The 13,570-nt window shown below is 44.4% G+C and overlaps 1 protein-coding gene across 10 annotated transcripts in view; it reads right to left on the reverse strand.

The window, feature by feature from the left end:
• ACOT9 (acyl-CoA thioesterase 9) overlaps positions 1-13,570 on the reverse strand; it is a 73,553-nt gene that overhangs the window by 1,252 nt on the left and 58,731 nt on the right. For all 10 annotated transcript variants that reach the window (XM_055269042.2, XM_055269043.2, XM_063634764.1 and 7 more), the window contains 6 exons: positions 7,975-8,048; positions 2,645-2,712; positions 1,410-1,521; positions 836-926; positions 577-662; positions 62-149 (listed from right to left, as the gene is read on the reverse strand). In XM_055269042.2, coding sequence (XP_055125017.1) covers positions 62-149; positions 577-662; positions 836-926; positions 1,410-1,521; positions 2,645-2,712; positions 7,975-8,048 — 519 coding nt within the window. The remainder of the gene's footprint in view (positions 1-61; positions 150-576; positions 663-835; positions 927-1,409; positions 1,522-2,644; positions 2,713-7,974; positions 8,049-13,570) is intronic.

Below are 13,570 nucleotides of genomic sequence, written 5' to 3' on the forward strand. Positions count from 1 at the left end.
AGAAACTTCTAGGCTCAAACGAAAAAAAAAAGTTGTATGTCATCTCTCATCACACACCTACCTGCGAAGAAAGAAAGAGCAATGAGCCAACCTCAACAGGTTTCTGAAACATGATGTCATCTACTGCTACCACAAACGGTCGAGAACCACTGTTGGGGGAAAAGACAGAATTTGGGATACATTGCAAAATTCAGATGATCTCAATGTTTTCCCCTAACAACTAGCTGAAGCAAAATAAAAATGAACGAAGAATAAAGTTAGAGAAGGGGGAAAAGATCCTACCAGTGAGGAACGGTAAGAGACGCCATCGTGAGCAGATTAGGGCCAAAATAACTATATCTTTTCCTTTCTACATATCATCACTGTATTTTCTCAGTATTTTTTTTAATGTACGAACTTACAAAGTCAGAGAAACAACCTTCTAAAATGAAGATCAAACTCAGCTGGTATCAGTGTGGTATTCATTTAAAAACATAACATATTCCCACACACACCCACACTGGTCCGAAATGTTTCATTTCAGTGGGGTGATATAAATTGTTTCTCAGAAGTAAGACTGCCTTACATGTAACTCACCCGAAGCTACAAGCGGTAGCCCACCCAAGTTCATATGCTTTCCTCATAAGGAAACCACCAAAGATCCGATTAAAAATGTTCCGCTCCTACAGGACATAAATAAATATCAATGAATACAAAACTTACGGCCACCCTTGTATACAGAACAGAGGAATTAACAATGCCACAGGATAAAGGCCAGTTTAAAGGTGTGTCAAATCTTGGACAAATATCATGAATGGAAGCGATCCTATTCAGATTTCTCACTAAATTATAATACCTGAGGGTGGCAAATTTCCAAACTCTTCAGTTTTGAATGCTCCATCCACACTGCATTAGGGGGCAAAACTCGACTCCGAAAACTTATAGTCCTGTACAAATGAATATTTATTAAACCCTGTTAATGCCATGGTTCTCTTGTTGAAAAGTAAAAACATTTGCAAGTCACTCCCAATACACTCAGACAACTGTGGCTCTGGAGAAGGCCAAGGTTTAGGCCAGGCGTGGTGGCTCATGCCTGTAATCCCAATACTTTGGGAGGCCGAGGCAGGCAGATCACATGAGGTCAGGAGCTTGAGAGCAGCCTGGCCAACATGGTGAAACCCCGTCTCTACTAAAAATACAAAACAATTAGCAGGCGTGGTGGCAGGCGCCTGTAATCCCAGCTACTTGGGAGGCTGAGGCAGGAGAATCGCTTGAACCCGGGAGGCAGAGGTTGTGGTGAGCCGAGATCGTGCCATTGCACTCTAGCCTGGGTAACAAGAGCGAAACTCCGTCTTGGGGAAAAAAAAAAAAAAAAAAAAAAAAGGCCAAGGTTTAAATGTTTTCCCAACGTGGAATCTCACCATCCTTACTTTGGATCCAGTGTGCTGAGAAACATCTCATGTATGGTGGTCCTCTCCTCAGCGCTGGGGGCCATTTTCAGTAACGACATGGAGCTGAAGGCAATTCTTCTCCCCTTGTTCACTGCAACAAGGGAGAATAAGGAGCAATGATCAGGAGGGTCGCACTACAGCACAGGGTATTCTGACCTGGGATGCCTTTCAAAATCTCACTGAAAATTATACACATATCCAAGAGAAAACTGCAGAGGCCACATAAAACTCGCAGTGAGTCTTTGGTTCCACATGGAAATTATATTGGTTCGGTGTGAGATCACTTGGTATCATCCTGATCTAGAGCCCTGACCTGCAGTTATCCCATCAAGATGCATTTCTCACTTCATTAAAACGGAGAAAACAGGCCAGGTGCAGTGGCTCATGCCTGTAATCCCAACACTTTGGGAGGCTGAGGCAGGAGGATTGCTTGAGTCCAGGAGTTCAAGACCAGCCTGGGCAACATAGTGAGACCCGTCTCTACAAAAAAAAAATTTAATTAGCCAGGCATGGTGGCACGTGCCTATAGTCCTAGCTACTCAGGAGGCTGAGATGGGTGGATAGCTTGGGCCCAGGAGATCGAGGCTATAATTGTAGCTTCAAACTCCTGGACCCAAGCCCAACTCCAGCCTGGGCAACAGAGCAAGAATTGTCTAAAAAAAAAAAAAAAAAACAGATAACAAATTACTTCACTTAATAAATATTGTCTGATCAATAAAATCATTCAAAGTATGGACTCCAAAGAACAAAGAATATTTTTAATTTCAATAAATTATTGGTATGAATAAGACATTTGGGCCAGGCACAGTGGCTGACGCCTGTAATCCCAGCACTTTGGGAGGCCAAGGCAGGCAGATCTCAAGGTCAGGAGATCGAGACCATCCTGGCCAACATGGTGAAACCCTGTCTCTACTAAAAGTACAAAAATTAGCTGGGTGTGGTGGCACGCACCTATAGTCCCAGCTACTCGGGAGGCTGAGGCAGGAGAGTCGCTTGAACCCAGGAGGCAGAGGTTGCAGTGAGCCGAGATGGCACCACTGCACTCCAGCCTGGCGAGAGAGAGAGAGACTCCATTTCAAAAAAAAAAAAAAAAAAACAACAAAAAAAAGACATTTGACTGGTATGAAGAGCCCATATAAAATCTTAAATAATCTCTTCTGCAGTGTAATTAATGTGCTTTTCAAATTTATTTTATTATAAACAAATTAATGTACATTCTCCTTGTCTAAAGAGCTCCTCTTCCTCTGGGCTTTCAGGGATGAGTGGGTTTACAAATGCCGGCCTAAAAAGAAGAAAAAAAAGAATATAATTTAAGATATGCCATTATCTAATAAAACCGGAAAATGAACAATCACCTACTAGTTTTAAAGAATCTGCTTTTCATTTTGGGTAGCGCTTACTGCTTGCCTTACACGTGAACGCTGGAACAATTAGGGAAGCCTTATGGTTACAGCCTTAATTGCACACTAGAAACTTAACATTATAAAAAGGATACTGGCATTTGCTAAATGTTTAACCTGATTCTAATCATGAGGAAACAGTCAAATATAGGTTGTAGAACATTCTACAAGAAAACTGGCTTTAGGCCGGGCGCAGTGGCTCACGCCTGTAAATCCATCACTTTGGGAGGCCAAGCCGGGGGATCACCTGAGGTTGGGAGTTCGAGACCAGCCTGACCAACATGGAGAAACCGCATTTCTACTAATACAAAATTAGCCGGGCGTGGTGGCACATGCCTGTAATCCCAGCTACTCGGGAGGCTGAGGCAGAATTGCTTGAACCCAGGAGGCGGAGGTTGCAGTGGGCCAAGATCATGCCACTGCACTCCGGCCTGGGCAACAAGAGCAAAACTCTGTCTCAAAAAAAGAATAAGAAAACTGGCTTGAACTCTTTAAAAATATCAATTTTTGAAAGACAGCAAATGGCAGAGAGACTATTCTAAAGAAACAGGATAACCAAATGCAACATACAATCCTTGATGGATTGGGTCCTGAATCAGGGAGATAGCTATAAAGGACATTTTAGGGACAACTGGTGAAATCTGAATACGCATCACATATTAAATAACTGTATCACTGTTAAATTTCTCGGATATAATAAAGGCATTGAGGTTATGTAGAAATACCTGGTTCTTAGGAAATACATGCTGAACTCCTGAATGGGTGAAGCAGTCTCAAACTTACTTTCCAATGATTCATGGGAAAAAATATGTAAATGTGTGTATTTATAGAGAGAGGGTAAGAGAATAACGCAAATGTAATACAATTTAGGTGAAAGGCATATGTTTGTTGCATTATTCTTTCTACTTTTCTGTAAGCATCAAATTTTTTGAAATAAAAAATAAGGGAAAAGGGATAATACTTAACTGTGGTAGAATCCAAAGATTTGATGAAACAACAATGGAAACAAAAGAATTGAAACAGGCCGGGGGCAGTGGTTCACGCTCGTAATCCCAGCACTTCGGGAGGCCAAGGCAGGTGGATCACCTGAGGTCAGGAGTTCGAGACCAGCCTGGTCAACGTGGTGAAACCCCGTCTCTACTAAAAATACAAAAATTAGCCGGGCGTGGTGGTAGGTGCCTGTAATCCCAGTTACTAGGGAGGCTGAGGCAGGAGAATCACTTGAACCCAGGAGGCAGAGGTTGCAGTGAGCCGAGATCGCACCACTGCACTCCAGCCTGGGTGACAAGAGCCAACCTCTGTCTCGAAAACAAAAAGAAAAGAATTGAAACAACAGCTTGGAAAAGTGACATGCATCAGCTGGGAGTGAAACTTGCAGCAATGGCCTCAGTGCTTGAATAGAAGCCCCAGGCCAGTCACTGGCCACAGCAGGTCAGCTGGGGTTGGCAGGAAGGGCCAGAGTAGATGGGTGTTATTCTTCCCTCAGATCACTAAGGGACCAACATATTTTTCTATCTTAATTTGGCTTTCCAAGTCAGCTTTCCACGCAGCAGCAAAGATTTTTCACTGCTGACTCCTAAATCAAGTTTCTAATACAAATGAGATTTCCCACAGGCCACTGGACTCTGTCCTATGCAAAGAGCAATCCCTCTCACCCCAGCTCTACCCCCACAATTAGTTTTTCTCAGTTTGGGTGTAACTGTTGTTAGAAACCAAGAATTCAATTTCAGAGAAAAAAGATGACGTAAAGTAAGTTGAAGTCTATATGGTTAAATCTGACTTGAAAATGACCATATAAACTCATGAGGCTCTTTTTTTGTGGCAGGGTCTTGCTCTGTCGCCCAGGCTGGAGTGCAGTGGTGCGACCTTGGCTCACTGCAACCTCTGCTTCCCGGGTTAAAGCAATCCTCCCACCTCAGCCTCCCACATCATCTGGGACTGCAGACACATGCTACCATACCTGGCTAATTTTTTTGTACTTTTAGTAGAGATGGGGATTCGCCATGTTGGCCAGGCTGGTCTCAAACTCCTGGGCTCAAGTGATCCGCCCACCTCGGCCTACCAAAGTGCTGGGATTACAGGCGTGAGCCACCACACCCAGCTCTCATGAGGTTTTTTGTTTGTTTAAAATATATCCTAGCTCTGTCCACAGAAAAGGCCTGGAAACAATAACAAACTAGTAACAATGTACAGTTCTAGTGCCCAGATTTTGATGTCTAAATACCAGCTCCCACTAAAAGGAACCCCAGAACTACTTGGAGAAATGGCTGACTCCAGGCCTGGGGCAGGAAATATGTAAGATGAGCCCAAGACATCTTGTGTCAGAGAGCAGGAAGGTATCAAACAGACAGGTGGAAAGGAGCCAGCTTAGAGGAACTCCCACTGCCCAAAGAAGGCACACTCAGAGCATCAAGAGAAACAACGCCTGCAATTTATTGAAATACATGTAATATATTACAACCATGAATTCATAATGATACTTTTCTGGCAGGACAGTGGCTCACACCTGTAATCCTAGCACTTTGGGAGGCTGAGGTGAGAGGATTACTTGAGCCCAGGATTTTGAGATCAGTTTGGCCAACATGGCAAAACCCCATCTCTACAAAAAATTTAAAAATTAGCTGGGCAGCTACTCAGGAGGCTGAGCCCGGAGAATCACTTGAACCAGGAAGTGGAGGTTGCAGTGAGCCAAGATTGCGCCACTGCACTCCAGCCTGGGCAACAAGAGTGAAACTCCATCTCAAAAAGAAAGAAAGAAAAAAAATTAGCTGGGCATGGTGGTATGTGCCTGTGGTCCCAGTTACTCAGGAGGCTGAGGCGGAAGGATTGCTTGAGCACAGGAGGCCCAGGCTGCAGTGAGCCATGCTCATGACACTGGCACTCCAGCCTGGACAGAAGAGCAAAACTTCATCTCAAAAAAAAAAAAAAAAACCAAAAAAACGGGCTGGGTGCAATGGCTCACACCTGTTATCTCCGCACTTTGGAATGCCTAGGCGGGCAGATCACTTGAGGTCAGGAGTTCGAGGCCAGCCTGGCCAACATGGTGAAACCCCGTCTCTACTATAAATACAAAACAAATTAGCCAAGCATAATGGGGCATGCCTGTAGTCCCAGCTACTTGGGAGGCAGAGGCAGGAGAATCTCTTCAACCCAGGAGACAGAGGCTGCAGTGAGCCGAGATTGTGCCACCGCACTCCAGCGTGGGTGACCGAGCGAGACTCCATCTCAAAAACACACACACAGAAAAAAAAAAAAAAAAGAAATTTAAAAACATGGTACTTTTCTAAAAAGCCAAAAAACTGGGAAAAGCATGTCATCACTAGCTAGTGAACCAACTCCTTATTCTGAAAACATGTAAATAAAAGACAAGAATGAAGCATTGATCCTAACTCCATTTCAAACCCAATTGCCCTAGTTGTTAAGGGAAAGCTCTTCTTTACAGAATTCCAGCTAATAAATGTAGAAGGAATGACAAAATTTGAGAATTACTCTAAACTGCCTAATGATACTAATTAAAGCAATGATCAGCAGTGGACATTGAAAGCACTGGAAAAAGACTGATGGGAAACTCAGCTATTTGCAGGATGACAAATTACACCCCTGTAGATTGTTGCTGATCAGAAGAGGAAAAACTGAACTTCACAAAGGAGAGATTAGGCTGTAACTGCTTGAACCCACACACTAATCTTAGCATCACTGTGAGTGGGACAACCTGTACCTCCTGATATGATGCAATATGAAATACGAGATATACAACATCGCCTATGTAGTACTCTCACCAAATATGCTCAACCTAAATCTAATACAAGGCTTTAGATCTAACTTCAGTTTAGAGAAATTACTAGGGATAGAGAAACAAGATCAAAAAACAAACAAACAAACCACCATGAGAAAGCAATAGAACAAATCCAGAAAGTGGGACACTATTTAGAACAAATGATCCAGACGCTCAATGAGTGAATAAGAAACAATAGGGGAAGACACAACTGTTCTGGATTAAAACAGATTTAAGAGATTGCACAACTCAGCTGGGCACGGTGGCTCACACCTGTAATCTCAACACTTTGGGAGGCTGAGGTGGGTGGATCACTTGAGGTCAGGAGTTCGAGACCAGCCTGGGCAACATAGTGAAACCCCCATCTCTACTAAAAATACAAAAATTAGCCAGGCGTGGTGGCACATGCCTGTAATCCCAGTTACTCAGGAGGCTGAGGCAGGAGAATCACTCAAACCCAGGAGGCGGAGGTTGCAGTGAACCAAGATCCCGCCATTGCACTCCAGCCTGGGCAACAAGAGCAAAACTTCATCTTAAAAAAAAAAAAAAAAAAGGATAATATTCTCTTAAGTAACTACATTACTATTGTCATGCCTAACAAAAATAAGTCCTTAATATATTCTAATATTAGTTCATATCCAGTTTTCTTCAAATATATTTTGAATGATTTGTTCAAATCAGGATCCAAATCTGGTCCACATATTACATTTGATTTTTATGTCTGTAAGTCTGTTTTTTTTTTTTTTTTTGGTAACAGCTTTATTGAGGTATAATTCGCATACCACACAATTCACCCATTGAAAGTGTACAATTTAATGGCTTTTAGTATATTCACAGAATTGTGTAACATCTCTTTTTGTTGTTGTTGTTTTGAGATGGAGTCTCGCTCTGTCACCCAGGCTGGAGTGCAATGGCGCAATCTCGGTACACTGCAACTTCCACCTCCCAGATTCATGTGATTCTCGTGCCTCAGCCTCCCCAGTAGCTGGGACCATAGGTGCGTGCCACCACACCCAGCTAATTTTTGTGTTTTTAGTAGAGATGGGGTTTCACCATGTTGGCCAGGCTGGTCTCAAACTCCTGACCTTAAGTGATCCGCCAGCCTCGGCCTCCCAAAGTGCTGGGATTACAGGTGTGAGCCACCTCTCCCGGCCTAAGAATATTCTCATTTTTTAAAAGATGCCTAAAGTATTAAAGAGTGAAATGTCATGTCTGGGATTTGCCTTAAAATAAAAATGGCCAAAATATTGCAATTAAAACTGTTAAGTCCAAGTGATAGGTATATGGACATTCATTATAGTTTTCTCTCCAGTCTTATGTATCTTTGAAATTCTTCAAAATAAAGAATTATGAAAAAAATAGCAATTACCCTTTATTTTCAGAATCACGAGCCACCATTACAAATGTTGCATCCAAAACAGGACAAAATTCATCACCATGTAACTAAAGAACAAAGGAAAGAAAATGTACATATGAGAAATGGATTTATTGGGAAGACCTACCACGATTCTAACAGACAGTATGTATGCTGGCCAGGCGCAGTCGCTCATGCCTATAATCCCAGCACTTTGAGAGGCCAAGGTGGGAGGATCACTTGAGGTCAGGAGTTTGAGACCAGCCTGGCCAATATGGCAAAACCCTGTCTCTACTAAATAATACAAAAATTAGCAGGGTGTGGTGGCGCATGCCTCTAATCTCAGCTACTCAGGAGACTGAGGCATGAGAATTGCTTGAACCCAGGAGGCCAAGGTTGCAGTGAGCCGAGATTGCAGGCCTCTGTCTCAAAAAAGAAAAAAAAAAAGAGAGAGCGAGAAAGCCTGAAACTGGAAAAAGAGGAGAAGCACCCTCATTAACCACTGTCTGCTAAGGGCCTACCCTAAGCCAGGCGCAGCACTAAGCTCTGGGAATGGCAGGATGACAAAGGAGCCTGTGGCCTAGCAGAAGAGAAAAATATCTCAAAGCCCAAACGGGGGCTGGGCATGGTACCTCACGCCTATAATCCCAGCATTTTGAGAGGCCTAGATGGGAGGATCGCCTGAGACCAGGAGAGTGAGATCAGCCTAGGCAACACAGCGAGACCTGGTCTCTAACTAAAAATAAAAATTAGCCAGGCATGGTGGTACATGCCTGTAGTACCAGCTAGTTGGGAAGCTGAGGCAGGAGGATCCCTTGAGCCCAGGAGTTCGAGGATGCACTGAGCTATGATCACATCCCTGCACTGTAGCCTGGGTGACAGAAAACATCCCATCTCCAAAACAAAATAAACAAAACGCAAACAGCATACTGCATGAGATGGGCTGCTGGCATGGAGTTTGGAACTGTGCAAGACTGGGACCCAAAGGCAAGGGTCACAGAGGGTATCATCAGCGTTTAATTTGCCTGCTTTCCTCAGAATCTGAGCTTCTTGCAGGGCGTGCCTGTCCTCCTGATGGCACACCTACCCATGCTCACAAACACTAGTATGTTTCAGGGAACTGTAGTGTGCCAACCACTAGCACATGTTTATGCCTCCGTGGCTGGGCACAGGAGCTCCCAAGAAGAGGTAAAATCAAAGATGATTATGTGGGTTAAGTTAAATGCAGGTTGAGTATCTCTAATCCAAGAATAAAAAATCCTCCAAAATCCAAAACTTTTCAAGCACTGACATGACACGCAAAGGAAATGCTCATTGGAGCATTTCAAGATTTTGAACTCTGGGATTAGGAATGCTCGACCAGTAAATATAAATATTCTGAAATCAGAAACACTGCTGGTCCCAGGCATTTCAGGTAAGGAATACTCAACCTGTATTTACAATGCTACTCAAACTGTATTTACAATGCATAGGCCTCTGAGGTTTGAAGATGTTTCTTCCCCCCCGCCCCCCCTGCCGGAAGAGGGTCTCACTCTGTCACTCAGGTTGGAGTACGGTGGCACGATCACGTCTCACTGCAGTCTCGACCTCATGGGCTCAAGCAATCCTCCCACCTCAGCCTCCCGAGTGGCTGACACCATAGGCGTGCACCACCACACCCAGCTAATTTTTGTAGAGATGGGGTTTTGCCATGTTACCCAGGCTGGTCTTGACCTCCTGAGCTCAAGGAATCTGCCAGCCTCAGCCTCCCAAAATGCTGGGATTACAGGCATGAGCCACCATGCCTGGGCCTTAGGATGTTTCTTTATCCCCTAGAAGTCAGTACTTCCAGGAAAGTCATACCATAAAGTAATGACAGAAGCTATTTATAACCTGAGAGTATATTCGGTTCCCTCCTCAACAAATGATACGAGCCTCATCACTACTGCCTACTTAGGCCCTTACCGCCTTCCCCCTCAGTTGCAGGAGCAGTCTCACCAATCTCATTATGCCTCTGCCTTTCAATAGTTCCTCCTTTCTTCCACCAGCACCTGGGCTAATCCTGTTAGCGTGGCATATAAAGCGCTCCACAACAGAGCCCACGATTCCTCTCCAGTTGTTCACCAAATACTGTGCTCATACCTGCACCTTTTTCTCTAGCCATAGCTAACTAACAACTGAGAAGTCCTGGGATAGAACAGGCTGTTGACTGCCTCCTGTCTATATCTTTACCTGATGCCTTCCTCAGCAGCCTCATTCTTCACGACACTCCTCCCCTCCCCCATCCCTATTCCCCAGACCAAGTTTATCTTTGCCTCCTTCATTCAGCCCCCTTAATAGAAACAGTCCTCTCTTGACAGTGGTTCTCAATGTAAGACAAGTAGATATCACTCTACTAGGTGGGCATTTGAAAAATACAGAGTAGTTTTTGTTGTCACATAACTTGGGGGGCATTACTATGGAGGGGGGTAAACAGGGAGCTAAATCCCTCACAATGCAGGGGATAGACCTGCAAAACAATGAATGCTTCCACCAGAAATGCCAACAGTGTCCCTGTTGAAAAATACTGCATAACAATATACTATATCATAATCATTTGTTTATGTGACTGTCTCCCTACTACACCGTGAGCTCCTGGAGGACAAAGACCATTTTCCCCCAGTTATACCCCTAGTATTTAGCACAAAGACTGGCAGATAGCAGATACCTGATCAATATTTGCCAATGAATGAAGGAGGCAGGTTCTAGGCACTACTAGAATGTCAACTCCAAGAGAATGGAACTTTATCTGTTTTGCTCACTGCTGTATGCCTAGCACAGGACAGGCACTTAATAAATGATTGCTAAGTGAATGTGAAATGAATGGATGTCAGGAAGTGAGCTAGGTTACTCAAACCCAGGTCCTATCGTTGAGGAGTAGAGTCCACAGTGGAAGAGAAAAGACATATTCATGCACAGCTCTGTAGGAGACTAGCAGGTGCCAGGAGAGCAAGTCAGAGAGACGGTATTGAGGGAGGAGGCCTGAGAACAGGTGTTACATGCTGCGAGAATAAGGAAAGGATTGAGCATGAAGTTATCCTGGAGCACAGGGAGAATGTGGATACAGAGCCAGAGCACGAGAATTTCAGGCAAAGGAAAAACCATCAGCAATTATACTCATTCACTCACTCCCAGTTGAATATCCCTTATGCAAAATGCTTGGGACCAGAAGTGTTCTGTATTCCAGACTATTTTGGATTTTGGATTTTTGGATTTGGAATGTTTGCATTCAACACTTACAGGTCGAACATTCCAAACCCAATGAGCATTTCCTTTGGGCATCATGTCAGTGCTCAAAGTCAGATTTTGGAGCATTTCAGATTTCAGAGTTGCAATGTTCAACCTATATGTACATTATGGTTTACCATCATGAACACCCACTAGTGCCAAGCACTAGAATGCAAACGTGAATAACTCCCTATTCTTACAATGCTTGAAGGCCAGTGGTGAGCATTAAGAAGGTATATAAATGATAAGTCAAAGGGAATATAGTTGGAAAGGTAGGCTGGGGCTAGTTTATGAAGCCCCTTGGGCCCTAATTAATCAAAGGAGTTTTGTTTTTTGTTTGAGATGGGGTCTCACTCTGTCACCCAGGTTGGAGTACAGTGGCGCAATCTCGGCTCACTGCAACCTCCACCCCCCTGCCTCAAGCGATCCTCCCACCTCAGCCTCCCGAGTGGCTGGGATCACAGGCGCACGCCACCACACCAGCTAATTTTTTGTACTTTTTTTTTTTTTTTTTTTGAGACCGAGTCTCACTCTGTCGCCGAGGCTGGGATGCAGTGGCGCAATCCCGGCTCACTGAAAACTCCGCCTCCCAGGTTCAAGCAATTCTTCTGCCTCAGCCTCCCCAGTAGCTGGGACTACGGGCACGTGCCACCACCCCCAGCTAATTTTTGTATTTTTAGTAGAGATGGGGTTTCACCATATTGGCCAGGCTGGTCTCAAACTCCTGACCTCATGATTCGCCTGCCTCGGCCTCCCAAAGTGTTGGGATTACAGACATGGCCACCACGCCCAGCCAATTTTTTGTACTTTTTGTAGAGACAGGGTTTCACCATGTTGCTCAGGCTGGTCTTGAACTCCTGAGCTCAGGAGATCCACCTGCCTCAGCCTCCCAAAGTCCTGGGATTGGAGCCGTGAGCCACTGCACCTGGGCTAGTCAAAGGAGTTTAGACTTTAATCCACAGATAATGAATGGTCACTGAAGGTTTCTGAGAAGGGAAGTGACCTGATTCAAGATCAGCTTTGGAAGACTTATGTGGTAAAAATGCATAAAATTAAAAGAGAGGTCAGGCTAGAGAAAGTCAGATTAATTAAAAGACGGTTAAGGCACTCACACAAGAGGCAGTGAGGACTTGAATCAAACACAGGGCCAAAAGGATATGGGGAGAAAGAATTCTGGTGAGTTGCTGTGGGTGATGAATTTGCAAGACCTGGCAAAAGGCTGCATGGGAAAGGGAAAATTAAAGCTGTCACAAAGGTCTGGAGCTGGAGAAAGCAGGAGGCTGGCAAAGGGGAGACTGGAGGAGGATGAGAATTGGAGCCATTCAGTTTGGAACGTACTGTTTATTGGAACTTGAGGTAGCAACAGCACATGTAGGTGGAGAAATATAAGGAGCACTCAGGAAAGTGGGTATGAAGGTCAAGCCCAAAATAGAAATTTGAGGCCACCTCAACAGTATTTATAATAAATTAATATTATTGCCAGGCTGGGGGTGTTGGCCCACGCCTATAATCCCAGCACTTTGGGAGGCTGAGGTGGGCGGATCACTTGAGGTCAGGAGTTCGAGACCAGCCTGGCCAAGATGGTGAAACCCCGTCTGTATAAAAAATACAAAAACTAGCCACGCGTGGTGGTGTGCACTTGTAATCTCAGCTACTAGGGAGGCTGAGACAGGAGAATGGCTTGAACCCGGGAGGCAGAGGCTGCAGTGAGCTGAGATCATGCCACTGCACTCCACCCTGGGTGACAGAACAAGACCCTGTCTCAAAAAAAAAAAATTTCCAACAGTGGTTACTGTGTGATAGGCACTGTACCAAAGTACTTCACATGAATGGTTTTTTTTTTCAAATTTCCCTTACCACAACCATATAACATGGTACTCTGTTATTATTTTCATGTTACATTTGAGAACACAGAGGCTCAGAGAAGTGGTTTATCCATAGCCACATGACTAGGAAGCAGCAGCGCTGGGATTAGAACCTAAATCTACGCAAACCAGAGGCAGAGTGCTTATCCCCACACCACTTCTCTGGAATAAAAAGGATCACTCGAGTCATGAGTTATTAGTCAAATAGCCAGTGAAGAATGCAAATTTAAAACAAAAGTGTTTACCTGTCTGACACTGAGTTCCACTGGTTCTCTCTCAATAATTCCTGTATCTCTTTTTCAACCTATTTGTCCAAGAGGCAAATTGTCAAGATTCCCTAAAAGGCAGGTCCTGTGCCAGGAATCTGCTGTGCATGGCACTGAGCAGACTAGGAATTAACCAAGAATATTTTTTAAAAGACTGTAGGCAGAACAGGCCAGTCGCGGTGGCTCACGCCTGTAATCCCAGGACTTCGGGAGGCCGAGGCAGGCAGATCATGA

Source organism: Symphalangus syndactylus, chromosome X (assembly GCF_028878055.3).
Source record: "Symphalangus syndactylus isolate Jambi chromosome X, NHGRI_mSymSyn1-v2.1_pri, whole genome shotgun sequence".
Classification (NCBI taxonomy): Eukaryota; Metazoa; Chordata; class Mammalia; order Primates; family Hylobatidae; genus Symphalangus; species Symphalangus syndactylus.